The 27885-nt window shown below is 47.1% G+C and overlaps 3 protein-coding genes across 5 annotated transcripts; 1 reads left to right on the forward strand and 2 right to left on the reverse strand.

The window, feature by feature from the left end:
- Positions 1-1555: 1555 nt before the first annotated feature.
- znf638 (zinc finger protein 638) lies at positions 1556-16889 on the reverse strand. 2 transcript variants are annotated; one of them, XM_052064136.1, is made up of 32 exons: positions 16755-16889; positions 14063-15894; positions 13321-13382; positions 12935-13156; positions 12518-12858; positions 12218-12447; positions 11998-12132; positions 11774-11872; positions 11661-11698; positions 11060-11583; positions 9228-10652; positions 9123-9157; positions 8899-9048; positions 8682-8816; positions 8572-8610; positions 8360-8485; positions 8155-8281; positions 7900-8067; positions 7623-7825; positions 7411-7545; positions 7307-7345; positions 7085-7225; positions 6919-7001; positions 6813-6836; positions 6349-6736; positions 4054-6204; positions 3094-3196; positions 2906-3001; positions 2595-2834; positions 2176-2286; positions 1956-2077; positions 1556-1869 (listed from the first exon to the last, which is right to left on the reverse strand). In XM_052064136.1, exons 2-32 carry the CDS (start codon positions 15782-15784, stop codon positions 1807-1809), a joined length of 9477 nt encoding a protein of 3158 aa, XP_051920096.1. In that variant the 5' UTR covers positions 15785-15894; positions 16755-16889; the 3' UTR covers positions 1556-1806. The 2 variants fall into 2 exon arrangements, with proteins under 2 accessions (XP_051920096.1, XP_051920088.1); XM_052064128.1 differs by having other exon boundaries at positions 14063-16869.
- A 1043-nt stretch (positions 16890-17932) lies between these two features.
- On the reverse strand, positions 17933-21078 carry LOC127600176 (type I phosphatidylinositol 4,5-bisphosphate 4-phosphatase-A-like). Its single transcript, XM_052064478.1, has 7 exons — positions 20775-21078; positions 20018-20187; positions 19833-19939; positions 19062-19173; positions 18937-18989; positions 18767-18857; positions 17933-18698 (listed from the first exon to the last, which is right to left on the reverse strand). Exons 1-7 carry the CDS (start codon positions 20875-20877, stop codon positions 18561-18563), a joined length of 774 nt encoding a protein of 257 aa, XP_051920438.1. The 5' UTR covers positions 20878-21078; the 3' UTR covers positions 17933-18560.
- A 1277-nt stretch (positions 21079-22355) lies between these two features.
- LOC127600097 (uncharacterized) lies at positions 22356-27219 on the forward strand. Of its 2 annotated transcripts, none has more exons than XM_052064434.1 (10): positions 22356-22725; positions 22846-23018; positions 23093-23230; positions 23314-23422; positions 23598-23775; positions 23979-24111; positions 25390-25539; positions 25635-25684; positions 26729-26808; positions 26883-27219. In XM_052064434.1, the coding sequence occupies exons 1-10, from the start codon at positions 22624-22626 to the stop codon at positions 26988-26990; spliced, it is 1221 nt and encodes a 406-aa protein (XP_051920394.1). In that variant the 5' UTR covers positions 22356-22623; the 3' UTR covers positions 26991-27219. The 2 variants fall into 2 exon arrangements, with proteins under 2 accessions (XP_051920394.1, XP_051920402.1); XM_052064442.1 differs by having other exon boundaries at positions 22486-22725; positions 26886-27214.
- Positions 27220-27885: the final 666 nt, after the last annotated feature.

The raw sequence follows: 27885 nt of genomic DNA on the forward strand, positions 1-27885 counted from the left end.
TTTATTTATCGATTGTATCCGTGCCATCTGTGTTTGCGTATGCTTTGCTACAAGTTTCTCTCTTGGTTAAAATGAAAAAAATAAAATAAAATAAAAACATGGATGGAGAGCTTGAATCGTCAGCGTGCCCCCCTCCCACCCCTGGGACACTGAAGCCAGCTTTCCAATAATAGCCTCTCAGCTGTTTGGCAGGAGGAAGGGGACCAGTGCTTAGATCAATTATAACACAAATAATCATAATCATGAGTATCTTTCCGCACATCAATTTCAAGCTTCCATCCCATTTCTCAGGCTGTTTTGGCCACCTCCTTACCTTCGTGGGTGACGGTGCAGTAGGCGTCGCTGATGTCGTCATCTGGCGTTTGCAGGCGTTCTGCACACAGAATGAACACACGCAGCATGACACACACACAGGATCAGAGCAGAACCGTGCTGGAATATCCAAATGTTGTCCTTATCGGAGACGAGTGGCCCTCATTAGATAGCGACAGCGATAGAGAGAAAGAGACCAACTGCTAAATTACAGCTGCTGCTCTAAGCTGTCTCATTCTCAGTATGCCCCCTCTGATACACATACACACACACACACACGCAACCGTGTCTTTTATTTTAGGACCACTAGTGCGTGCACACACACTTAAATACCAAACACATGCTGACAGAGGTCAGACTTCACCAAACTGACAGGACACGCAAGATTTAACGATCATAATACAATTATTTTAAAATGAATACTGAAGGACAACTACGTTGTAGTTATGACTTCTTTATTTACTATAAGGACATAAGATTATACTTAAATCTTGATTTGAACAGAATTCTATTTGTGAAATTAATACTATAGTTTGTTTTTGACTACATGGGTGTTATCCCCACAATGAAAACTATATCGTTGTACTTTGTACAAAGACATAAATTGAACGTGTTGTCATTTCCCCCCCGTCCATTTCGCTTTTGAATCGCTTTTGAAAGAAAATGTGTCGTGCTGCTTTGCTTAATAGCGGTGAGCCGAGTTGGCCAAGTTGTGACAGAAGGGCAAATAATAAACTCACAATTCGACATCTTACTTTCTTTTCGACAAATTCCAACGCCGCGGAGACCTCCATTCGTTCAGTTTCATACGACTTTAGAAGCATATCGAACACGTCTACGAGTAGTTTGTCTCAATTTGGAATAATTCCTGAATTACTGTAGCGTTCGGGGGGCTTTTCTAAATTGTTAGGTGTCTACATCAAATGCCTGAAGCAAATCAACAAATCAATAAACGCCGTTTGTAAGGCAAATTTCAATATCTGCCCCAACCCGAATCCCATGCCATGTTAATCTTATTCTGCATAAAACAAACAATTCGATCCCTTTTCCCACACAAGGACTAAGAGTCTAACAAAGTAGACGAGCATGTTTTTGTATTATGGAAGAAGTTTAAATGCGGCCCGCCGTTTAAAAAAACGCGAGCACAGGAATAAAATGCGAATTTGACATAGGGCCCAGATTCAAACCCAGAAATCATAGCTGCTTAACACGCTCCCCGAAAAGAAACACTTCAAGCCCAGGCCACCATTTTACTGTGAACATTTAATAAGCAGTTTAAAGGCCATCTATCTGTGTACACGTAAAAACTGACAGGATACAACTTTTGTTGTCTCCCCTTTATAGTATAGCTACAGCAAATCAAAACTAAATACACTAAAACCTTGAAGATGATAGAGCTCTGAAATCGGATGTGCGATGGAAAACTCTGGTTGCAGGTGTCGAGACAAAAAACAAAACGAAAACAAAAACATTTGACAGTCATTTGACAGGAGCTCAATCGGAGACCGAGCCTTGAGTGGATGTTCTTGAAATATCTTCACGCTTGCGGTAATATTTCTGTGGAGAGACAACATGTGAGTTATACATGGGTCAGATTTGCATAAAAGCGCAATGTGCACAAAGGGGCTTTAAAGGCAGCCCACCTTTAAATTGTCATAGTGCCTCCGGCTGCTGCAGTGCCTGTCTTTGGCCATTCTCTCTTTCAGGTAAAATACTGAGCAGAGTTCACAGAAATAACCAGATTTGGGCACGACGAACTCTATACCTGCACCCCAATCGACAAGACATGAATTGACACAAAAATAAATACATAAATAAATAAATAAAGGAATAATACAACAAGAAAATAAGTGCATTTTGTACCAAGAGGGTTGTTGGGTTTGAACACGGGCAGAACAACAGCTGGGGGGCCACAGGGAGACTCGGAACGTGATCGTTTTGCTGCAGGTGAAATGAGCTCCGCCTTGCGTTTGCCTGTCGCATAATTCAATGGTCACATGATCGGTCACATGGTCATTGAAAACAAAGTGTCCTGTGGCAAAAACTCACATCTAACCAAGACTCAATACCTCTACAAACAGGTCTTCCTACCAGTCAGTTTTAAGTATTTGGTCCTTGAAAAGCTTACATTATTGTAAAAGGTATGAATAAACCTACCGTGAAATAATCCCCGATTATATATCCGTGATATATCATGATAGGTCCATAAACCCACTTTGACATGACGCACCTCTATTGGCCGAAAATTGTGGTTCAACGACATCCCATGACAGGACCTTTACCCAGTTTTTGGAGTGAAGCTTGCACGGGCTGCCGAGCAGACGCGGCTAACTCCTCGTTTTCCGTCTCCGCTATTGTGCTTTCCTCCTCTGAATTCTCTTTTTTGTTTTGCTCTTTTTCCCGCTCCCCCGTGTTCGCCTCCTCCTCTCTCTCCTTCTCCGGATGGACGCATGGAGGCCGGGGATCATCGGCTGATGTCGCCGCCTCCGTCTCGCCCTGGTTCGCGCCGCTCGAAATTGTCACTGCAGCACAACAAAATGTGGCAAGTTGATTCCAATTCATATCGCTTTGTCAGACCGTCCTTGAGACCAACCAGAAGCCGATCGATGCCGCTTCTCAATTGCGCTTCTCAAGACGTCCTCTTCAACATGCCCCACTTGGTCCAGCGTCACCAAGGTTGTGTTGTCCTCTACATGGAAAATAAAGCATAGGCATCGCATTACCTGTACCCCTTTGAACATTCATTTCCATGTTTTGTTCTTTATCTACTACACACCGTACCTGTGTCGTCGCTACGTTTGCGTTTGGTAGATTGAGGCATCCCCACAGATTCACTTTCCTCATCGTGGTCCTCATCACCAGTTTCATCCAAAGTCAAAAGAGTCTGCCAAATGCAACAAGTCACCAAGAGCGATCTCAAAAGATGAAAGAAAAAAGGCAGCTCCTGGGTTTACTCTGTTCACAGTCTTGTCATCTCCATATAGACTAAAACTGTTTTTACACAATGGGATTTGGGATGTCGGGTATGAGCGAGGCCACATATTTAAAAAAACGATAATGTATTTTGTTCACAGATCACACACCAATTTTCTAGCAATCAGACGAAAACCTAGAGGAAAATTGTGGCATGGTGGGACCACTGGCGATCACCAAAGAGTCACTAAAATGGCCGCTTTGGTACAAAAAGCACATGTACAGAACTTTGTATGCAGCGATGGCTGTTTGAAAGTGCTCTAGAAATACTGTTGACTTGACTTGACAAAAATGGTCAAACTCTCGTGGACTTTTTAATTGAACCGTGACTAAAGATGTTCAATTAAGGCACCAAATCGAGTTCAAATGTTTCAGTCAGACAAAGTTCAGCAAGGCCGTTTGGTTAAAAATGGATCACGGTATGACTTTGCCACCGAAGGAAGTGGTCAGCCATGATGGTAAGCGTGCGGAGATTCATTTAGTGCATGACTCATGGCTACGAAAACCTTTGAAAAGGAATTTGGGAAGATGATGTAGCCATTGCTGTTTGCGTTTGTGAGATATTAAAAATTATATTGACTTTAATGTGCGTGTTCTGGCACTGGAGACGTGCCCTACCATTTTCATCGACAGCAATGTAATAAATTAGCTCTCAAACACGATTTTGGGGTGGTGGTGTGTGGATACGCATCGTGAATTTTGATACGTCGGTTCCGAGAGGCTCTTTGCACCACCTTGCTCTTTGCCGTAAAAAAAGCACTTGGTCACCTCAGGGTTCAGAGAGTTCTCTGAGAATTCTCCCTCGCTGACTGGGCGTTGACCTTTTGCCTCTTCCCGCTCGAGCACAAGCTCATCCAGAGTAACCAGAGCAAGCTCGCTCTCAGAGACGTCACTGTCCGGCGCTCGCTGCTGCTGCTGCTCGCCGGCCTCCTCCGCTCCGACTTGGTCCAGCGTGACCAGTTTTTCCTTAGCCTCGCGTTTTCTGGCCTGCAGTCTGCTTGACCCGCCGCGCTCCCGGCACCGGATCTTCTTGCGTTCCTGCTCGACTTGCCCCTCTGCCTCCGCTGGCTTCTGGGCAACGTCGTCGGAGAAGTTTTCCTCGTCGCTTACTTTGTCCATCGTGAGAGCGCTCAGCGGTGCGCCGTCTTTTTTGGCAGCTGAGCGCCGTTGCAACCTGGTCTTCATTCGGGAAGGCACATCTTCTTCCCCTTTGACGTCAGCCTCTTGTTTGTTTTCACATTTTGCAGCTTTTTCACCGATTTTTGTTTGGCGTTCTTCTGTCTCGACTGAACCGCAAACATCCGCGGTGCTCACCTCGGCCTCTTCTTCCTCCAAACAATCAACCACTTGATACGTTGCTTCCTCCTCATCCTCGAGCTTTCTCGGAGACGTCCCGTCGGTCCCGCCTTCCTTTTTTGAATCGTGTGGCGTGTGCTCAGTAGACGGCAGATCCTGGCCCGTGTCGTCCTCCACAGAGTCCAGGACCTGGAACGTCGCTGCTTCTTCTTCATCAATGGTGTCATTTTGTTCCATTTTAACCTCTTTCTTTGGTCTTCCCCGCCTCCTCTTACCTTTTGTGGGTGGAGAAACCTTCACCTGGTCCAGGACTTGATAGATGGGCTCCTCTTTAATGATGGCCTCAATCTTAATTGGTGTTTTTCCCTTGGCGCTTTCATCTGTAGGATTAGCCCTCGCCGTGGCAACCTTTTCTTCTTGAGCTCCGTTCTCACTCGATGCGTCTCTCTTTGGCGGTCTTCCTTTTTTTCCTCTGGTGACTTTCGGGGTGACGCTCGCTTCATCCTCCACCGAGTCTATAATGTGGAAAGTGGCCTCCTCATCCTTGACAGATGTTTTGATGCTCTGCTCTTGCGTCTTTCCTCTGGTGCTCCGCCTCCTACCCGCCGCCGGTGTGCTTGTGGAACTTTCAACTTGGAAAGAATCGACCACGAGGTATTTCTCGGGCTCGGGAGGTTTGGCGGCGGCGGCGGACGCCGACCTCTTTGGAGGTATGCGCGCTTTGCTTGAGGGAGGACGACGCTTCGGTGCTTCTGGGACATTGAGCTCATTCTCGGTGGGAGCTGGTTGCTCTTCCACAGAATCAATCACCTGGTATGCTTCGGCTTCTTCCTCTCCTACTTCTTGTCCTGCGAGCATAGTGTCGTCTTTGAGTAGCAGTCCACCGGCAGTCTCTACAACTTGTCTGTCAAGGTCAGCTGAGGGCGGGTCCTCAACTGCATCGTTTGTTTGGCGGGATTCTGCCGTCCGCACGTTGTCCAAGTCTTCCTCCTTCACACCGATCACCTCATTTTCTCCTCCTCTGTTTTCCTGCTCTTCAACTTTTGGTGCAGAAGAAGCTGGTTGTGTCTGCTCTTCCTCAGCATTTTCAACCTGACTGATGTTGTCCTGCTCCGGAGCTGCTTGGAGCTCGGTCCTGCCACCGACTTCGCCCGAGGGAGATTTTTGGTCATCGCAGACGCTATCCAACACTTGATAACTTTCCTCATTGGCCATTGTCGCCAAATTCGTTTCTCCACAATCAGTGGGAGACAACCGTACTGGATACTTCGGGTGTGAAGCCTTTGCTTGTTTTGTTTTTTTTGCGGGGGGCGACTTTGTAGGCGGCGCGGGGGTGGACCCCGAAGAGAGGCTCCTTTTTGATGAGCTTCTGGTGGTCCTGGAGGAAGTTAGCAGGGAGGAGGCGGAACTCTTTGACTCTTTTGAGGCGCTCACTTTGGTCCGTTTGCGAGCAGGCAGCAGATCTGCTTGGGAAGAAGGTCTCTGGGATAGGGAGGGGGCCTCGCTTGCGCCGTCCTCCAGGTCCCCGACTTCATCGACGGTGACAAATTCATCCATGTTGAAGGGTTGCTTGTCAAAAAGATCTGCATCTGAAGGAATGGCATCTTCAGCATCCCCCTGCCTCTGAATGGTGAACGACAGATTTAGCACATTTGTCAAGCATCAGCACAGACGTCACAAAGACAGATAAGACTATTAAGAGAATTGTTTTCATGGTGAATACATGACAGAGTGCGAGGTGAAGCACACTCTCAAGCAAAGACTTACCAATGCATCATCACTTTTCACAAGGGTTTCCTCTTTAACAGGGGGGGCCTCTTTTTCCTTATTATGTACAGCCGGGACCTCACTGCCACCACAGGCTGAAGCTGGCGGCGTCCCATCTCTGGCCTTTGTCGGAGCAGCTGTGGTCTCCTCAGTCATCGAAGATTGCACTTTCTCAGAGTCATCTTCAGCTGCCGTTTCTTCCCCCCGCGGCGTCGACACGAGCATCTTGGTGGGTCGTCCGGGATCAGCTGAGGGAGCGGCGGGGGACGGCAATCGCAGAGTGAGCAGACATGGAGGTGGTGGGCAGGTGTGCATCCAGAACTCTTCAAGGTTATGATTCAAGGTCAACTCGGTTGGATCCTCAAGGCGCTGTTTCAGGCGCTTAGCACTGGAGGAGAAAAAAAAATCAGTTACTTCTGCTATAAGTTGACAGTATCATCTTTTCATTTGTTGGAAATTCTTACCTGCAAAAACTTTGAATTTGAGTCCTGTCAACATGAGGCAAGATGAGTTTAGGAATATGAGTACATAAACAAACCGAGCTTGCATTAAAAAGGAAGAAAAACCTACGATGCTTTGCCATCTAATTGAAAATATTTGGCTTCTTCCACCACGCGGGCAACTCCTGCACCGTCGGCCATCTCGATGCATATCTGCGGTGGTGAGGAAAAAAAAAAAAAAGATTAAAACTGAGACAACACAAGCTTCGTTCGCAGAACTTTGGTCAATCTTGTACCCGGTTGGCCAAAGGGAGGAAGTTGACAATATCGGCGTGCTGCGAGACCAAATGTAGAACCAAGTTTACGGTGTGGTTTCGGGCCTCGGAGATCTCCACGCAAAGCAGCCGCTCGGCCAACGACTCCACTTCTCCAACGTACTAGAAGACAAACAGCCAAGAAGCATTCGTGATGACCAATCAACACAACGGGCGTCCGCGGCTTTCGCGCCGTCCACTCACCGAGTTGCTCAGGCGCATCAGCGATGCGTACATGCTCTCCTGTCAAGAGAGTACAGATCGCAGTTAGCGACGTCATCAATAGCCTCCTTTGCAGGTGTTCGTACCTCGTTGGGTTCGGTACGCATGGGCTGCAGGACAAAGTGCATCGATAGCCTGGAGCCGCCCACTCGCAGCGGTTCTTGTAAGTAACGCTCGACGAAGCAGCAGCAGGATTTCCAGTCACTGAAATGCACAAAGGCCTGCGAGCCAAGGGAGGCCCAATGAGCATTTTGCCGCCCAAACAAAGTGCGGCGGCGCAAAGCTGCAGTGCCCTCACCCTCCTCTGGAGCGGCAGCACGCTCACACTGTAGCAGAGCGTCTGAAGGTCCCTGCGGGCAAAATAGGGCCACGCGTACCGCGCCACATCCTCCTGTCGGTAAAATCCTTGAGGCAAGCCTGTCAACATGATGGTGCACGCCGCATCTGCGCCACGAGACTTGGCCGTGTTAATGTCGGGTATTTGTCTGACGGTCACAAACTCTGCAAGAAGCACACCAGATTGCAGAGTCCAGAGGTGACGCGGGCGCCTGGGACAGAAGGGGCGTGGCTCTCACCTGGAATGACGAACCAGGGGGAAAAGGTCGAAAAGAGGAAAGGTTTTGTCCTCATGGTCAGGAAAAACGGGGCACAGGAGCTTTGCGGAATGCCATGTTTAATCATCGGAATGGTTGCCCCGAGGAATGCCACATTGCTGTCCGGCATGGCTTGATGACGTTTTGATTCTGTGTGGCGAGAAGAACACACGCTCTCCCTCGAGTCCTCATTTTCCAATCCCGATGTCGGTCGTCCGGCCAGTCTGAGAAACTTACTCGATGAATCATTGCCACGAATAGGCATGCCCAACCTGTGGAGCTGGTAGGCAGGACACTTCTTGTGGAGGGAGTGCCAAACGCCAAAGCGATCGGTATCGGAAGCGGCCTCAAATTCGACAAAGACCTGGAACAAGCGGGTCAAACCTCAACAACTTTCGCAGTGACAGTCGACTCCTGAAACGAGTGCGCCGACGCAACTAACCTTGTTCAAAAGCGGCATGAAGTTGACCACGCCGCCGATTTTCCTCAGAGCTTCCCGAAGGCTGGCGATCTCGCACCACTTGATGCCTTTGACCAGCACGGTCCTCGGGCCGTGGTTCGATACCGACTGCGGGTCCGAGTTGAAAAGATGAAGATGGGTGTTTCACCATCGCACGCTCGTTACACATTTAACCCCAATTTTGCTTTACTTACGCATTTCAGCCGCTGCATCAGCCACTTATAGAAGTCAGCCTGAAACACAAACGTCAGGTTAACATCGTGTTAGGTCACCAACATTGTGTGATTTTGTTTCGGTTGCATACCGGCCACATGGGGATGTTCTTCATCATGACTTGCACATTCAATCGCTGTTTAAAGCCCTTGAGACCCAACGTTTCCTCTTGGGCGGCCGCGGCGGCCATGCGCGTAGATGAGGGTGTCCTCAGTTGAACAAATGCCTGAAGGGTGAGTATGTTTTCTCACGAGACCTGACAACTTCCGCTTTTCTTGCCCGGATCCGCGGAGTAAAGCGTGACGTACCATTTTTGTTTGAGGAATAACGTAGACGCAGTCATCAAAATTTGCAAGTCCAAACGGCTTGAACAGATCGATGACATCTTGCTCGCGGTAGCTGTTCTCATCATCGGGCAGGTGGGTGACGTACAGCACAACCAAATCCTGTAAGTAAAACTGCAAACGCACAACATCAGAGCCACCGGTCCCGTTGTCAATCCGTCAAAATGGAACATTTGCCGACGTCTTACCTTTTTGTTGAGGTAGGTTTTGGTTTTGATGCCATCTGAAACAGACAAATTGATATTTTTTTGTACCAAGGAGTGATTTGACGCTGCCAAAATTTGGGGGCTTACAGATATAATTTGGAGTCAGAATGTCTTTCATTCTCTCTCCAACGGTGAGTCGGGCAGCTATGCCAGAAACCTGCTTCTTTGGTGCTGCGCCGGAAGTGCGCGGGGGTGCGCGGGGGACCACCGGTTGCTTCCGCACTGGTGGTCCAAAGCCATGCGCAGGCTCCAAATCCTTCTTAGCCGCTGTGCCTGAGACACACGGGGGCGACGCACTGCCCTTTGCTGATGCATCGGATTGACACGAGGTTGCAGAATCCTTCTTGTTTGTTGTGTTGGAGCCGTGTCTGAGGGCCACGTCCTTTTTTAATGTTGCGTTAGAACCACATGGGGGTGCCACCGCGTCCTTCGCTGCTGCATCGGATTCGGGTGAGAGCGCCAGATCCTTCTTCACTGATTCACTGGAGTCGCCTTGAGGCGCCGCCTCTTTTTGTACAGTTGTGACTGAAGCGCACGGCGGTGACATATTTCCCGTCGCCGCTGCATCGGATTCGCGTGAGATCGCCGGATCCCTCGACGCTGATTGGCTGTCGCTGCATTGAGGCGCCGCATCCTTTTTTATTGCTGCGTCTGAACCACATGGGGGAGCCAAATTGTCCGTCGCCGCTGCATCGGATTCCCGCGAGGTTGCGGAATCCTTCTCCGTTGCTGCATCGGATTCAGGTGAGATCGCCAGATCCTTCTTCACTGATTGGTTGGCGTCACGTTGAGGCGACGCATCTTTTTTTACGGGTGGGTCTGAACCACATGGGGGAGCCACGTCGTCCTTTGCCGCGGCATCGGATTCACGTGAGCTCGCCGAAACCTTCTTTGCTGCTGGATCGCACTCCGGTGAGATCGCTGGATCCTTCTTCACTGATTGGTTGGCGCTGCTTTGGGACGCCACATCCTTTTCTACTGTTGTCTCGGAACCAGACGGGGGTGTCACATTGTCCTTCGCTGCTGCATCGGATTCAGGTGAGATTGTCAGATTCTTCTTCACTGATTGGTTGGAGCCGCGTAGGGGGGCCGCATCCTGTTCTACTGTTGTCTCGGAACCAGACGGGGGTGTCACATTGTCCTTCGGTGCTGCATCGGATTCATGTGAGGACACCAAATCTTTCTTGGCTGCTGCATTGGAGCTGCACGGGAGCGCCAAATCATTTTCAAATGCTGCCTTTGAGCCAGGCTTTGGAGCGGCATTGTTTTTCAATGCTGCGTCGGACCCGCACCGGGGCACCGCTTCTTCCGTCACTGCGCGTTCAATGTGGTGTGAGGAACCCACATCCTCCTTCACTGATGCTTCAGAGCCACGTTGGGAGGGGGCCTGCTCCGCCAGTGCTGCCTCAGAATTGCGTTGGGGCACGGAATCTACAACCGGCGTTGCATCCGAACTGCATGGGGGCGCCGCTTCCTCCAACACAGCTGCATCTAGTATTGTCTTGGCTGGCACTATCAGGGAAACAAGATTAAATGAATTATACTAATGTACAAAGACTGTCACTGCACTTAAGGCTGATGAATAAAAAATAACAATCATAATAATAATAATAATTTTTATCCATTTGTGTTCATATTGTATTTAATTGAAAGATGTTTGTTGTTTTTTTTTCCTCTTTCTCCTTTCTTCTTTCTACATGCATTCTTGCTGCTGGAGGCTGTAAATTTCCCCATTGTGGGACGAATAAAGGATATCTTATCTTATCTTATCTTAAGCATATTATCATCTGAACTGAGTTTTGAGGGTTTTTGTTCCAATCCCAGGTTTTTGAGATACAAATTGAGTTGGCCTCTTATCTTCAATCGACATTTTTTCAAGGGGGGCAACTAATAATAACAATAAAAGAAAAGGAACTAACCTTGTTGCTGGACGCCACTGCTTTCAGGGTCACGTGGGCGTTCGACAAGTGAGTCGGCTTGGGGAGCCACAGGTCCCGTTGCGGGTTCTGCTTGAGGCCCGATAGTCTGCCGATTTTGCTCTTTGGTCGCCATAGAAGGGTCCACTTGCATGGGCTCACGCGGAAGTTCCGTGTCACTCACGTCTTCCGTTGGCAGATTGCGTTTAAACGCTGCTCGCTGCAGAGGTTCAGTCACCTTTCCTGGTTCCGGTTCCGTTGGGGTCGCGACCGCACCGCTCTGCTTCTCTGTGGTGTTGACCTTCACCGCAGCGTCTCCTGGTGGTTTCGCAGTGCGTGCTTGAGTTTTTTTCTTTTGACTGATGACCTTGCAGGTGGGTTTTATCCTGGTCTTCGGCGGAATTTTTTTCACAGTCTTTGTGATCTCTTTGCCGGGGACATTTTTCGCTTTGGCCTGGGCCGCAGGCGTGGCCGAGGTACTTTTGGATGTTTGCGTCTTAGAGACTTTGGAAGTCCCAGATGGATTTCTAGGAAAACAGAGCGATTGTGTTGTAATGACCTTTTACTTGACGCGATCACACGAGGAGAGAGCAATGCCACTTACTTCTGAGGATCGGACTTCGGCGCGTTGCGGACACTCTCCTGCAGCAAAACACAAAGTTATTTTGATTGGCCTACAGGGAATAAACGCGCAAGTTACACTCTCAACACGCCCACCTTGTTTTCCAGAATAGAGACTGGAAGTCCTTTAATTTTGAGGTTCCTTGCCCTCCTCAGTTTCTCTGCGTCTTCCTTCTTCTCAAAACACACGATTGCCTGCATGAATATACCCGCATGCGCAGTGAACACAGTGCAAACTCGGGAAGACGAGGGAGCGCTCGACATGGCATTCCAGGCTCATTGTGAATTCCCTCAAGCAGAAACACAACAAAGAACGTTACCTCCCCTTTGGAGCGAAACACGACAACTGATTTGGTCTTTCCATAGTGCTCAACGGCAGCCACAATCTCAAGGTAGGTGAGAGAACGGTGAATCTTTCCCAGCGTCACAATGGTCGGGACGGAGCCTTTGACGGTCTGCGCAATGGCAACGAGCACAACGTGACTCGAAAGAAGTCAGAAATGAGACCGTACCTTCGTTTCGCAATCCCGTGCACCGAACCTTGGTTTTTGCAGAGGAAGCCTTCTGATGGCCGGAGGTGGTTTTGGCTGCTACTGGCTTTTTGTTGGCTGCGGATGAGGAGGAGGAGGAGGCTGCGAATGTCGCGCCGGTGCTTCCTCTGGAAGAGGTTGAAGGAGTCGCCTCCATCTTGGCCAACTCCGCCAACAAGGCGGGGGCCAGAGTTTTGACCATGGTCTCCACATCAGACCGCTTCGACAGAGACTGGACAGCTGTGTCGAAGACAAAGTGGTTAATTCACATAAGCCCTGATGCGTCGCATGTCTGTCGAGGACATCATACCCGATGATTCCAAAAGCTTCTCTGCAAGTCTCTCTGCCTTGGCCGACGTCTGCTGGCTCGTCCGCATGGTAGCACTCGTAATATGGGTCCTTGTAGGGACCGGACATCTCTCACGGGTTCTCTTCGGAGACGAGAGCCTAGCATGGCGGCTCCGTGACGTGGACCGCCTGCGGGATGAGGACCGTCTGCGGGACGAGGAGCGCCTGCGCGACGAGGAGCGCCTCCCGTGACTCCCTTTCTGTGACGAGTGCCCCTCCTGACTTCGTCGCAGAGGACGCCTCTCGTAACTTCTCGAGCGCGAGCGGCGGTAGTTGGAAGAGCTCGTGGAGCAAGAACGAGACCTGGAATATTTCCGCAATGACAATTTCAACGTTGAAAGAATCTGGTCCGTCAAATAGGTCAAAAACCCGAAGGCACCTGCGCTTGTATCTGGAGCTGTGAGGCGAACGGGATCGACTACTCCTCCTTGTCCTCTTCTCTCTCTGAGCATCTGAGCTGCGTCGGCGAGGGCTGGAGTGGGAAGGTGGTGAGCGAGAGCCACGATGGGGTTTCTTACTCTGAGGGTGTTTGATGGACGCCGGCTTCTTTTGCTCCTGATCCTCGTGGCTATACAACACCTCGCCATCCCATTTTGGATATCTTGAGTGGGACCACCAAACATCTCCAATTAGTTTTACGAGACGAACAGCAGTCAAAGCACATCTCGACAACAAAACAATTGTCTTTTGAAGAAGACAAGTTTGGGGGTGGGAGCAGAGAGAGAGAGAAAAACAAACAAAAAATAACATAAAAAAAACACTAACTGCTTGCGAAGGACTCTGCAGCTCTCAAGGTGTACGTTGGAGTTCTGGTGAATGAGCCAATCCTGGCAGGCAAAAACAGCAGTGAATGAAAAGGGCAGTCAGGACAAGGCACGAATAACAACGTACTAAGATTCACAATCACAGTTGCCGCAGGATTTGGATATTCCTCAGGATTCATCACACACTAAAAAGTACTTGTTTCCTTGCTGAAGCGCGACAAGTCCTGATGGCAATCACTCCAAGGAGCCCCAATGAAATGGTTTTTCGAATAAATGTTCTTGTTGACTTGCTTCTGCTAGGCCTGGAGGTCAGGAAGGATCAGGAAAAAAAAATGCCCGGAGCACAGGGGAACAAGTCGATGGGATCCCACAAGTCAATGCAAAGTGGTCAAAAAAGACAATGGCGTGGCTTAAAAAAACAAACAAACAAACAAACAACAACAAAAATGAATATAAAATATTCAAATGTGTGTCCTTGAGTACAATTGTTTATAAAATAAACATCAGATCCATTGAAAAACCGAAAAGTCACCCCAAAAAAAAAAATCTTCATCATCGACGCTGGGTTCTTCTGTCGATGTCGAAACGCTGACAACATGAATCAATTGGGTCCATCAAACAAAGTACAAAATGTAACAAAGTGCAACAGCGTAGCACAGCGTTACGTACAAAGTGGGGCATTTGGGGGGATTGGAATTGGGCGTCCATAGTGAGACAGAACAGGAGAGGGGAGGTCCACTCACCTTCATCAGGGCGCACCCTTTGTTACACAGAGAACACGTGTGTGGAAAGACTCTGGGCGTGGCCGCTGCATAGTCCAGCATCTTGGCTGACGTTGGCAAACCCTCGGAGACCGTGACCTGGGCCAGAAGCGGCTGCGAGAGTTGATTGCCGCCATCACCCGGTCCCCGGCCGAACGACGAAAATGCAAGAACGTTCAAGAGGTTGGGCACGGGGCAAACGGGATGGATGGGTTGACCCTGTTGCCCCGCAGTGAAACCCTGCTGCCACCCCGGCTCTGCCGACGGAGGGTCCGTCAGCAATGTCTTCGTTTTAACCGGCTGTGGGGGCTTGGTCTGGGTCTTGGTCTTGGGCACCTGCTGCTTCTTGACTTCCGCGGACTTCTGTGTGGACTGCTTTTGTGGTTGCCCTTTCTTGACGGTCGACTGCTGCGCAGGCATCTTCGCTTTTTGGGCCTTGTTTGGACCGGCCGGAGCTTGACTTTTACGCTGGTCGCCGATGTCGCTGGCATCATCTCCTCCGAGGACTACGAGGTCGGGCCTGTCGGGATGGACACGACGATGGAAAGCGGATGACGGTTGTGGTTTTAAGATGGGCGTAGGCTTGTCCTGCTTTCGTTCAGAAACGGTGGCTTTTGGGACTTGAGATGTGAAGTCACGAGCATCGGTGTCTTTTGTCGGCATTGAAAAAGTTGTGAACGTTGACTGTACCGGGTCATGACTTTTGGGCTGGCTAGATTTCAGGATGGACGTGAGGAAAGAGATGCTAGTTTCCTTCTGATCGGGGCGAGAAGGTGCAGGCTGCGCCAGCTCTTGACCGCGACTTCTTCTGTCCAAATTGTCACCCTCAGCTCTTTCAGCTCCGCTCTCAACATCCTCCCCAAACATTCCAGCATATTTGCTCGTATGTCCATAGTCAATGACCTTACTAGACTGGAAAAGAGGAGACGATGCATCCTCTCGTTCCGTCCCCGCCAGTACAGGGCTTCTCCAACTGTCCCCACTCGCAAGGCCGCCTCGAGTGGGGGCAAGTTCAGGGAATGCTTTGAGTCGATCGGCAGCCGACGCCTTCTTGGTCTTCTGAATGCGGATTTGGCGCAAGATGAAGGGTAAGTTGGCAGGGGTGATCTGGTCTTCAGGATAGGATATAAGATGCTCCAAATCACCCTTTTCAAGTCCAAATTGCACCAGGATGTTGGCAGCTGCCTCACAGGTATATTTGGCCTGAGTGGGCTCGGAAGATTGGGCCATGTGAGGTTCGCTGTAATCTCGGCGTAGAATTGAACGGAGCTCATGATCCTGCTTACTAGATGCACTAAACAAAGAACGACCCGCTGATGTTGACTGTTGATAATGAGCGGAGGAGGAGGAGGAGGAGGGGGTGTCACCGGCTGTTCGGCTATAATTTGACATGCAATTGTGAGAGTCGCCGCTGCCGTCAAAGTTTCTGCTGATATTTTGGTAAGAGCTAGGTGCTGATTCCGAGCAGAACTCTTGTCTGCGAGAGTCTTGATCCAAAGCCAAGAAGTCTTCCTTGGTCTTGGATCCTGGCTTGGGTTGATAATTGAGCAGCAGCGTAGGGATCGCCTGGCTTTCAGAAGCCTGCGGTCGACATGTGGAGGAGCTGAGGCTGGGTCCGAGTCCGACACAAGAAGATACCCTATGGGGGTCGTTCTCTGCCTGCCTTCGTTGGGCCCCATAAGGGTTGTACAGAGGATGGGACATGGCTGCCTGTGGAACAATCAGGAACGAGCTACCGGCTAGTCCGCCAAACAGGTAGTTTGGTGGGGCCTGGAGTAGCAGAAGCGGTACAATGCTTCGATGTCAACACAAAGCTGGAAAGAGTTACAAAAACAAAATGAGGTTAACTGCAGGGAAGTAGACCGCTGTTCACTGGACAGGAACGCTTCTTCATGGGGAACGTCTCATCTCAGCTCATCCATTCTTCAGTTCCTTTCAGATACAGTTGCGCAGCGGTGCTATCTTCCTGCTTGTGACTCGCAAAACAATGACACACTGATAAAGTAGCACCTCCATCAATGACACACAAATCCTAACATGATTTATTGGGTTGCCTTTGATGCATATCCAACAACAACCACGCAAAGTGCCAACATGTCTTGCAAGTCAGATCACATCCAGTCACGTTTTTGTTGTATTAGTCCTACCTTAACATGAGCCATACATCTTAAAACCATCCCGAATGGTCCAGTATTTAACAGAATGAAAGCAACTAGAATATATGTAAACTAGTGAAGTTAAATGCAAAACAAAGTAAATGAAAGGATGAAAATTCAAACGTGCTGTGCTTAAATAAGTGTTTGGAGAAATTCAAAATGAGTTTATGCCCGTTTAGTAAATGCATGGCGAAGTTAACGGGTATGTGCTACACTCCCACCCACTACATGGACTAGCACTCGTTGGGGGTCGGAACAACAAAACATGAGACAACATTTCACCATTTGGTTAACAAGACAGAAAACAGTATTACGACACTGTGTATGTATTCTTTTTTTGCTTTCAAAAATAAAATAACACGGCCACCGTCGCCGCTTATTGACAAAACAGCAGGCCTTTAATCTCCCGACGATACAAACTGGATCGCTGTCCAGACCACACAACACAACACAAAACAATGCTGGTAATCAGCAAAATATCCCTCCCGACAAATTTGTGTGTACGTGCGTATTTTTACCTTTGCTTAATAATAGTAAAAGCAAATGGTCGTGTCCTTCGCCGCGACGGTGCTAGCGAGCGCTAGCTTGGTGTCACGTCGCCAATAACGGAAGTTAGTGTACAGCACGCCTCTTCCGTGTAGAAAACAGAAAAAAACTACAATGACTTTTTAAATGCGAAATAATAATATAATATTTGGTCAAAATTTTATCAGTGTATGTATGTATGTATGTATGTATGTATGTATCTATGTGCGTGTGTGTGTATATATGTATATATATATATATGTATAGAGAGAGAGAAAGAGAGAGAGAGAGAGAGAGAGAGAAAGAGAGAGAGAGAGAGAGAGAGAGAGAGAGCGATCGTAATTAAACAACGCAATGACAACACAACGCTGATAATATAAAAAATAATTATTATATATAATCTTTGCTCAAAATGACTGCTGTTCATGCAAACGAATGCGTGTTTCGTTGCATTTATATAGCGTGACATCACCAGTAGCCAAAGTTTGTACTGGCACTTCAAAGTAAATGGAAAAGAAAAAATACGGGAAAATGCATGTCTGCACTCAATAATAGTATAAAAACACTTAATATTCTGACACCCTGATCGGTTGCCAGCCACTCGCAGGGCACACAGAGATGAACAACCATTCGCGCTTACACTCACACGGGGAACAATTTAGAGTATTCAATCAGTCTGCCATGCATGTTTTTGGAATGTGGGAGGAAACTTGGAGTACCCAGAGAAAAGCCATGCAGGCTCGGGGCGAACACGTAAACTCCACACAGGAAGTAGGTGAACCCCTCACCTCTGCACTGTGAGGACGGGGTGCGAACCAGTCGACCACCGTGCTGCCCGTCTATTAACTTTTTAATTAAAATTACATTTGGTGTTTTACATGAACAAGCAAGCAGCAAGGCACTGAGTAATGTACTTTGACAATACAGTGGTTTTTCCACATTACCATCCAATCCCAAGATGGCAAGACTATTCTCTGTATTTAAATTTGTATTTTTTTGTCTGAAAATATACAGGAAAAAATACAGAGTGGAAAATTAGTACAATACAGTAGTGCAACCTGATTCAATCGGCAGTGCTCATTTTGAATCAGAATTATTAAGGACACTTCATTGGTGTATCACTTTGTATGCAGCAGTGGTTGTTTTAAAGTAGTCTATAAATACAGTTGAGTTGAGTATTAAAATTATTTATTTCAATGTTACAACAATTGGTAATTTATAACTGTCTTGCAAGTAAACTCCAATGCACTGTTTGTTTATACAAGGAAACCATATTTGAATGTATACATTTGCACCTTTTTTCGTTAAAAAAAACTACTTTTGTAAATTTTGTTTGGTCCAAAAGAATCTTACATAATTACAGTGTTTCAAAGAATTTGTCTTTTAATATTTCTTAACAATTTAATATTTTTATTTTATATTAAAAAAATAATCAATGGAATACCGTAATTGTGATTTTATTTCTTACCAAAATAATCCAGATTTTTTTTTCACAATCAAGCACACCTAACAGTAACTAAATTTATTCACATATACCCGTATAATTTTGTGCTCTTTTTGTCATGCTCTAAAAATGTCAGCCAAACCCAGGGTCCTTCTCAGGCGCTATATTTTCAGAGGAAAATCTTAAACGATAACTATATTTAACATTCATTACTTGCAAATTTATCACAATTAGCACCGGGCTTGGTCCTTAACTCCTGCAAATAGCAAGTGCTCACTGTATTCCTAATAAACAAACTCCTGGCACATGTTTAAAAAAGTGCAGTCAGTGATGTGGGCATGCTATGGGTTCGAAATCACGTTGAAATGGGCTGGCTAATTTTCAGACAACTCCAGTAGACGGTCCTGGCAAGAGCGAAGGCGGCAATGAAGATGAGCAGCACCCACGCGGCATAGATCCCTTTGGAATCCTGAGCGGGCTGCCACGTTCCCACCTGAATGCAAAATTTGAGGTTGACGTTCATCCCGCCGCTTCGTTCTGCTCACCTCTGTGCACACTCACCATCAGTCCCGCGGTGGAGGTGGCCACCACGGCGAAGACCATGAAACACAGCAGGCTCCTCCTCCTCGGGTATCGCCGGCCAACGGAGGAGCTGAAAGAACACCAAACCAAATGTGGAAGTCACATCCTGTCGAGGAGTTCTTGACACAGAGCGGAAAAGAGGCACTTACACTTTACGGCAGTGCGGACATCTGGATAAGGTCCTGTCGGAAAACTCCGTCCACTGGGAGAGAAACTGAAGGTGAGTCGGCCGTGTGAGCGAATATGGAGGATGTCCGGGATATGTGTGCCGTACCAAGAAAGTATTGGAACAATGGCCGCAGATGACTCGGACCCCGACGGGTGGCTGCTGTAGTTCTGGACTTTCCCTGCCGACGTGAACTGGGCCCAGATTGATGATGCGTTTACTAGAAGGAAGGCCACAAAACTGAAATCTGAAATTCCATTTGGCTTTCATGCAACTCCGATGAAACTCAATATGGATACACTGAAAAAACTGGGCATGAAAAAAAGCGGGAAAGTAATGAAATTATATATTTTTATCATATATAATATTAATATATTATTATTATTAATATGGCGGCCCGGTAGTCCAGTGATTAGCACGTCGGCTTCACAGTGCAGAGGTACCGGGTTCGATTCCAGCTCCGGCCTCCCTGTGTGGAGTTTGCATGTTCTCCCCGGGCCTGCGTGGGTTTTCTCCGGGTGCTCCGGTTTCCTCCCACATTCCAAAAATATGCATGGCAGGCTGATTGAACACTCTAAATTGTCCCTAGGTGTGAGTGTGAGTGCGAATGGTTGTTCGTCTCTGTGTGCCCTGCGATTGGCTGGCAACCGATTCAGGGTGTCCCCCGCCTACTGCCCGAAGACAGCTCGGATAGGCTCCAGCACCCCCCGCGACCCTAGTGAGGATCAAGCGGTTAGGAAGATGAATGAATGAATGAACCTCCCTCAATTTCTTAATACTATTTTGGGGAAAAGACCAGATCAATCGAAATCACTTTGCAGATCAGACTGAGTGAGATTTTAGTTTTGCCATAAGGTGGTCAAGAATGTGAAAGCCAACCAGTAGGGTCTTGGGCATGCTATCTTCTGTGACGTGACTTTGCAGATGAGCAGACAGTTACACGGACATCGAACATACTTCTTCCCAACCGGAGCGTTCTTAATGGGCTGTAGAAAGAAGGGAAAAAAAACACAAACTCTGAGAAGCGTGCAATACGTGGGGAGTACATGTGATACGGGACTCACAGTCGCTTCATTGCAAATACCACACTTGACGACATGCTGGTGCATCTTGCCTTCCACGCAAATGGCTCTTTGACAAACGCGGCAGCTGATGACTGGAGCATTGTTGCTGCTGCAGCCGTCCAGGCTGCTGCGCGGCGAATAGGGTGGCGGGGGTTCATCGGGCACCAAACCTAGAGGGGAGGGAGGCTTTTGTTATAACATCTCATCACAGATGTCTTTCTCATTGGTATTTTAAATCTTTATTGCATAATACATTGTAAAAAAAAACTGGAATGCGAAGTGCAGGTATTGTTTTCATCCACTTGGCGTCGCCATCCTCCAGTTGTATGTTCGTTGTTTTAAAAACGTTTGTTTTCGCGAATAAAATCACTGCAAATTCTCATTCAGCAAAAATGCCCCATTTTTAAATTCGATATGTCAAAAAGTGAGCGGTGATGACGGCAAAGGGACACTGTAGTTGCCTTTTCACATTTTTGTCCACAGTCCAACCGTGACTTTCCGCTTCCAAAGTCCTGACAGATTGATGTGTATGTTCTTGTAGTTTTAAAGAACAGTAAGTGCTAATACTTGCTATCAATGTTTCTGACGATATGACCACCAAGAAGTCACGTGAGAAACTTTCATTGAATGCGGCACCAGCAACCATTGTCTTTCGACCTTTTTAGAAAATGAAATATTCCGATGAGTTTAGGCGAACTTAATATCCACAATATTTAGTGAGTTGCGTATGTCGGTATATGTGATATTTCTGACATACTCTTGACTTCAGCGAGTAGTCCGTACGAACTTCCGTCCAACGAATTGCCGTTTGTCCCGTCGTATTGCCCGGACAGCAGCGGTGACCTCTCCCCGTCCGCCATCACTTCCAGCGGGTCTCTACTCGTCCCACAGCCCCCAGGAAGAAGCCAAACCACAGCGCCGGCTATTCAATGATTCGCTCGCGCAACTTGTTGCAAGATTTTAAAGCCCCAACTTCGGATGTTGACACTGGGCAACGAGACGACCGAAGGGAGAAGTGAAACGCTGTAAACACGAGTCACGTGAAGGTAGTCTATGATAGACAGTGCGCTCAACCAATGGGAGAACTCAGAAGACTCAACGATACAGTGACTGTCACATGATAGGTTGTTAACAAAGGCGGAAGCGCAGGTTACCAATATTCATTGAAAAAGTGTCTAAACACCGTTAATGAATATTCATAATAAAGAGAAATTATGTGTCAATTAGTTGGACTGATGAGGCCTCGTTGAGCAGTGCCGCTCATGAACCTGTTCTGCGTCACCCTGGAACTCAATACACACCTGCTGGAGACAATAATATTTAAATATGTTTTTATTGTCTGCGATTGGCTGGCAGTTCAGAGTGTCCCCGTGCTGTCAGAATGTGAAAATCAGAGTTGAAGTGTCGTAATTGAGATGTTGCTATGGTGTTTGTGGTGTAGAGTTGTGAAAATTATTATTCCTTGTAAAATTTTTATTTTGAAAATAAACTTTGCCATTGTTTTAGCAATCAGGCGATTCCTTGAGCCTAGTGTCCCTAAAAGCGGAGTCAGCCAGAAGAGATATGTGTGTGTGTGTGTGTACATTAGAGTTTTGAAAAGTCAGTGTGTGATGTTTGATATCATACAATGGCAACATTTCACTGGTACCCAACAAAGGAGATAGACGTGTGGGAATGAACTCTTGTGCTAACACATGCAAACCACAATGTCTCGTCACCTCCTTGACAAGTGTGCTGACTTGACAATTGGAATGTGTGATGTTATGAAGCTGGCATTCCTCAAGGCATCATACGTACAATGACTGTGAAACCACAAAAACTCCACGCAGGCGGGCCAAAGCAAAGATTCAAACGCTTCAATTTAGAAATGTGAGGCGGACATGCTGCCTCTGGTAAACTCATTGTTACTCAAGTTGCAGTTTCTTTCAAGAATGCCTGGTCGTTGGGCAATGGTTTTAACATCCTGTTACAGACACAGCTAAGTCAGGTTGTTTGTTGCCACAGCGCAATTTATCGGAATGTGGGCGAGTGAGTTTTATCGCTGACTCTCTTTCTCTTCTAATGTCATAAGACAGCGTGATGGGGTTTTTGAATGTATTGTTTAAAAAAATTTAATTACATGGGTACACATGATAACATGTTGAAGCATATGCACGTCTAATTAAAAATCTATTTCATTTCCACAGCTTCTTCCTTGTTTAAGTTAGTTTTCCACTACGCACGCAAAGAACTGGTCTGGCAACCACTGAGGTTGGGGACTTTTTCGACGCCACTCGGAATTTCACTCAGCCATAAAGTGCTTTGTTTACTCTTGTCACTTCTTTGCTCAAGCGCATGTAGTTTCTCGTCTCTTAATGTTCTCTTGCAAAGGGCCCGAGCTCATGTTGTTGCTTTTAAAATCACAAATTCAGCATATTAAATGGTGTGCCGCTCTTTCAAAGTCAAACAAAGTCAAACATACACGGACATTTACGGACAGACTCATTCTGCGTCTTATCAACATCGCCGCCTGGCAGGCTACGCCCATGGACATTGTTGACTGCAATTCAAGACGGTGTCCAGACCAGAGGCACAAACGTCGATGACTCGTGTGTCCGACGTCCATCATGTGGGGGTGCCTGCTCGTCTTGTCCCTACTTGCCTCCGGCTCCCGGGCATCCAGCTTCCTGAGCATAGTGATGATCTATGACCCCGACTTAAATGATACGGTATGTACCCTCGACCTTTTCCTTTACTGCAGGTAGAAGGAATAGTTGCCATAGAAACCAGCTCGGGGAACTTGAAAAGTACAAGTAATGGCTATCCATAACACTCCATGCCTTCCACAGGTGGCTGTCCGCTACAAAGTGGCTTCCCGAAACACGTGCAGCTTACCCCATTGGACATGCCAGTTGGAGGACTGTCCCTCAACTTCTTTGTTCTGGTACTTTCCGGGTGAAGATTGTCAATTTGTGGGACTCTCCCATTATAATCTGATCCAGTTTCCCCACTTGGTGCTGAAGTAAGTTGCCCGGTAGTCTCGACCACCTTCAAAGGAAGTCAGGCATAACACACAATTGTGTTCTTCCCTTCAAGCCTGGATGATCACCAGTGGATCAACGTCACCAACAATGTCACGGAGGTGGTGGCCGTCACACGCGTCAGCATGTTGAGGAGGTCCGATACCGGACGGATAAACGTATCCCCCCGGGCCAACGTGCTCCCCGTTCTCAGGTACTGTTAAGACCGCCCACAACATCAGCGCGTGGGCACCGTGGTAGCTAGCCAGCTAGCAGCTCTTTGCGTGCATCCCATAGAGTTCCTTCCAACTGCAAGAGGAACGTGACGCTGCCCACCTTTGACCCTGACGGAGACGTGGTGACATGTAGATATCAAAATGTGACATCTGTTCTCAAACTCCTGCCGGTGAGTGCGCCCTGAAAACATCTTTCTCCCTGCGGTAACGAAACATCCGAAAAACTGACATAACACCGAATCCAAGAGCCAAGATTTCTACTCAACAAAAAAAACGCTTCAATACTGAAGATGTGAAGAACAGTTAAGTGCGCGCCACTGAGTGCCGACGACTCCTTCTTCGCAGGACTGTAAAATGATCTTCACCCCCGACAGCGCCATCGCGGAGGGCGCGTACGCCGTGCAGCTGATCATGGAGGACTTTCCTCGCCAGAACATCACTCTGTCCAACGACGTGGGGAAGAAGCTGCTTCTTACTCGCGAGGACGCCATCGGCCAAATCCCCATCCAGTTTGTTCTGCAGGGTGAGAAAGTGCGCATGTTTAAAACGATCGAAACTTCAACTCCAATATTGCAACTGAATCGAGTCGTTGGAATTAGCGGGATGTCTTTGCTTGTTTTTGGTGCCACCTTTGGGTAATGGGACACAATGACGCCCCAACTATGTTCTGTCCAGTCGAAATAATCACCTCCACTCTTTTACTTTTTGCGTAAATGTATACTGTAGTGGATTCTCCGGTGAAATCCTGCGTGGAGGAACCTGCCTTCAGCCCCCCTACCCCAGCCAACGGGGATCATCTGTACACCTCAGTCAATAAGACCGTGGAGATCTCCATCCATTTATTACGGCCAGTATCTGGGTACGTGTTTGACAGATGGGATATCTGTATATAGAAAAAGAGGGGGGCATAAATAAGAAAAAAAAAGGAAAACTACTGACTACATAATCAATGAGCTCCCCCAGCCATCCATTCAATGAAGTGTATAATGTGTACAAAGATCTCTTATTTAGCACATCCTCTACAAAACCAAGGAAGTGCTAAATAAGAGATCTTTGTATACACTCCATTATTATTACCATACATGACCTACTGTGTGGAAATATGGGGAAATGCCTGCAAAACAAACACACTCCCTATTCTCAAACTACAAAAAAAAAGCAATTCGAATTATTAATAGATCAAAATATACGGAACCCACAAATCCACTATTTATCAAATAAATTACGATGAAATTTTATGACCTGGTTGACTTTAAAATCGCCCAATTAATGTACAAAGCACACAATAACCTGCTCTGCCAAAACATTCAGAAGTTTTTCGAAATTCGAGTAAGCAACTATGAATTAAGAGGTACCAACTTATTAAAAAAACTCAAAACAAGAACAAACAGCAAGCAAAGAAATGTATCTAGCAAAGGTGTTAATCTGTGGAATAATCTCGAAACGGACCTAAAAATGAGTAAATCGCTTGCTGAGTTCAAAAACAAATTCAAAAAAATAGTACAAACAACCTACACCAATCAGAGTTAAAATGATAAATTCTAAACATTAAATATAATGATAAATCAGAACTAAGTTGATAAATAGAGAAAGGTATTGAAATAACCATTATGAATACAAGAGAAAACTGACACAAAAGTGCCAGGGTGAGGATGTATATAATCCCGATACAAACCAAAAGTTGTAAAAATATCACGGTTAAGGGTAAAGTATGAGCCTTAATGGAGACTTCTTCTTACTTTTTTCTTTTCTGATTGATATAAAAATTATTTAGTAGATATAAACACATAACGGGGTAGGACTAGATACGTTTTTTACTTCATCCTACTCCCTTGAACATAATAACTGTGTTGAATGAAGACTGATTTCTTTCTTTTTACTTTTTTCATCTACCTTATTTTCTGTCAAATTATTACTGTATATGTTTTATGTTCAATAAACAAACAAACAAACATTCCCTGCAGAAGGTCACGCCTCCCCCAGCCGACTTTAACCAAAACCATTCATGCTCACGTTCACGGTTAGACGACAAATTCATTATTGCAGCGCGGTGGGTAGTGGTCACCGCGTCTGCCTCATTTTCAGCATTGTTGAAATAAAATGTTCACTCCATTAATGAGGAACTCCTGTGTTTCAGGAACTTGACGCTGCTGCTCAGCGGGCCGGTTACCATGAGCCAGTCGATCATCGACGGCCATCTTGTTTTGGTGTGGACGCCGAGTGAGACGGATTTGAACCTGAGTCAGGCAGTCTGCTTTGCCCTCGAAACGGTCGAGGCGGCGCTGACGTACGTGTTTTAGGTTCACTTGGGGTCCACTCATCAGTGACGGGCCTACTGGCACACACTTGGCATGCTAACGCGCTAATATCGCCCTCCCACAGCACGCGGCAGTCGGAGATGCGCTGTGTCATTGTGACAGTTCATCCTGGCGGTGAGTGGAGCCGCTTGATGTGTTTTCTGAAAATTAAGGACTCTCAAATGTTTTGTGTTAGACTTTTTTTCATAGGGCCGGCTCACCATGAGAAAGCTATTTAAACATACCTGTCACGTATCATCAAAACGATCAGTGGTTTCAACCTTTGTCATGGTGACACCAAAGCCAGACACTTTTGCTTGTGTTAGCTGAGGATGCAGCACAGATGGAGGGAAGAATGACAGATGTGACGTTTGAAAAAAAAAAAAAACTTAAGATGGGAGCATAAGGGCAGTCAAAATGGTGAATTACAGTAATTCCAATGTCAATGTTATTATCAATTACAGTTAAAGCGTTGCGATGATTCCCTTCGTAGAGAACCAGTATTTTGATAGACAAAAGAAAAAGCTAATTGTTATGAAATTCATACTTTTTGGATATATATATATTTTTTAAAATTATTATCAGAACAGTGGCGGCCCGGTAGTCCAGTGGTTAGTACGTCGGCTTCACAGTGCAGAGGTACCGGGTTCGATTCCAGCTCCGGCCTCCCTGTGTAGAGTTTGCATGTTCTCCCCGGGCCTGCGTGGGTTTTCTCCGGGTGCTCCGGTTTCCTCCCACATTCCAAAAACATGCGTGGCAGGCTGATTGAACACTCTAAATTGTCCCTAGGTGTGAGTGTGAGCGTGGATGGTTGTTCGTCTCTGTGTGCCCTGCGATTGGCTGGCAACCGATTCAGGGTGTCCCCCGCCTACTGCCCGGAGACAGCTGGGATAGGCTCCAGCACCCCCCGCGACCCTAGTGAGGATCAAGTGGTTAGGAAGATGAATGAATGAATGAATGGATATATATATATTTAAAAAAATTATTATCAGAACAGTGGCGGCCCGGTAGTCCAGTGGTTAGCACTTCTACTTGGCCCGGAGCTAAAGTAGGGAGGACTAATTGCTTAATTATAAGATTTGCAGGCCATCAATGCAATAATAATTCAAATATTATATGACATCACCCCTAAGACACCAGGCCAACCCTGTGAAAACTGAGAGTGACGTCTGTCTTTAGTTGTGGTTGCAATGAGAGCCAGCGTCCAGTCCTTGTTCCCGCTTTCCGTGGAGGACATCCGGGGATTCGCCTTAACGCAGGTCCGTCATTGGGCATCAGGTGCGCAACCCGTCGCTCAACGCTGACACGGTTTGAGTGTTGCTTTTCGACCCAGCAGCTGAAGGAGGGGCTGGTGACGCTGGGGTTGCCCTCTGACATCATGCTGAGATTAGTGGACTACAGTGAGAAGAGCACAGCAACAACACCTTTGGACGGGGAGTAACTGGAATGCGCCCTGAGTGAACTGTGATTTTGGCGACCTCTCTTTTGTGCCAATTAGATTGTTAATCATTCATGCACCTCTGAATCAAAAACCTGCAGCGGCGTTACATTGCCGCCACTGTCTTGGCGGCACTTGGGTTGCACCAATATCTTTTTTTTTCCCCCCCCCCAGCACAAGTACTTATATTCGAGTGCTTGCCGATACCAAGCATAGAAGATTAATAATGGCATTATGAATTGCAATTGCGATGAATATGTTTCGAGGTGGCCCGGTAGTCCAGTGGTTAGCACCTCGACTTCACAGTGCAGAGGTTCGATTCCGGCTGCGGCCTCCCTGTGTGGAGTTTGCATGGTCTCCCCGGGCCTGTGTGGGTTTTCTCCGGGTGCTCCGGTTTCCTCCCACATTCCAAAAACATGCATGGCAGGTTGATTGAACACTAAATTGTCCCTAGGTGTGAGTGCGGGTGTGCATGGTTGTTTGTCTCTGTGTGCCCTGCGATTGGCTGGCAACCGATTCGGGGTGTCCCCCGCCTACTGCCCGAAGACAGCTGGGATAGGCTTCAGCACCCCCCGCGACCCTAATGAGGATGAAGCGGTTCGGATGAGAGAATGAATATGTTTCATATGAATAAACATTGTTCAGAAACAGACGACTCATCTTTTCTTGAAAATGGCACTCTAATAGAATATTTTTTGAACTAAAATATTTGTCATATATCTGGCATTTTACAAGGTAAAGTGATGTCAGTCATCGTATCAGAAGATTTCCGAAGATTTTTCCGAGCACGAGTACTGACTGAGTATCGGTGCATCCCTCGTTTTCGAACCGAGACTCACAATCTTATATCTAGTCAAAAGGAATTTTTGATTTTGCTTTTGGAATAAAATACAATCAA

This window comes from Hippocampus zosterae, chromosome 1 (genome assembly GCF_025434085.1).
Source record: "Hippocampus zosterae strain Florida chromosome 1, ASM2543408v3, whole genome shotgun sequence".
Taxonomy (NCBI): domain Eukaryota; kingdom Metazoa; phylum Chordata; class Actinopteri; order Syngnathiformes; family Syngnathidae; genus Hippocampus; species Hippocampus zosterae.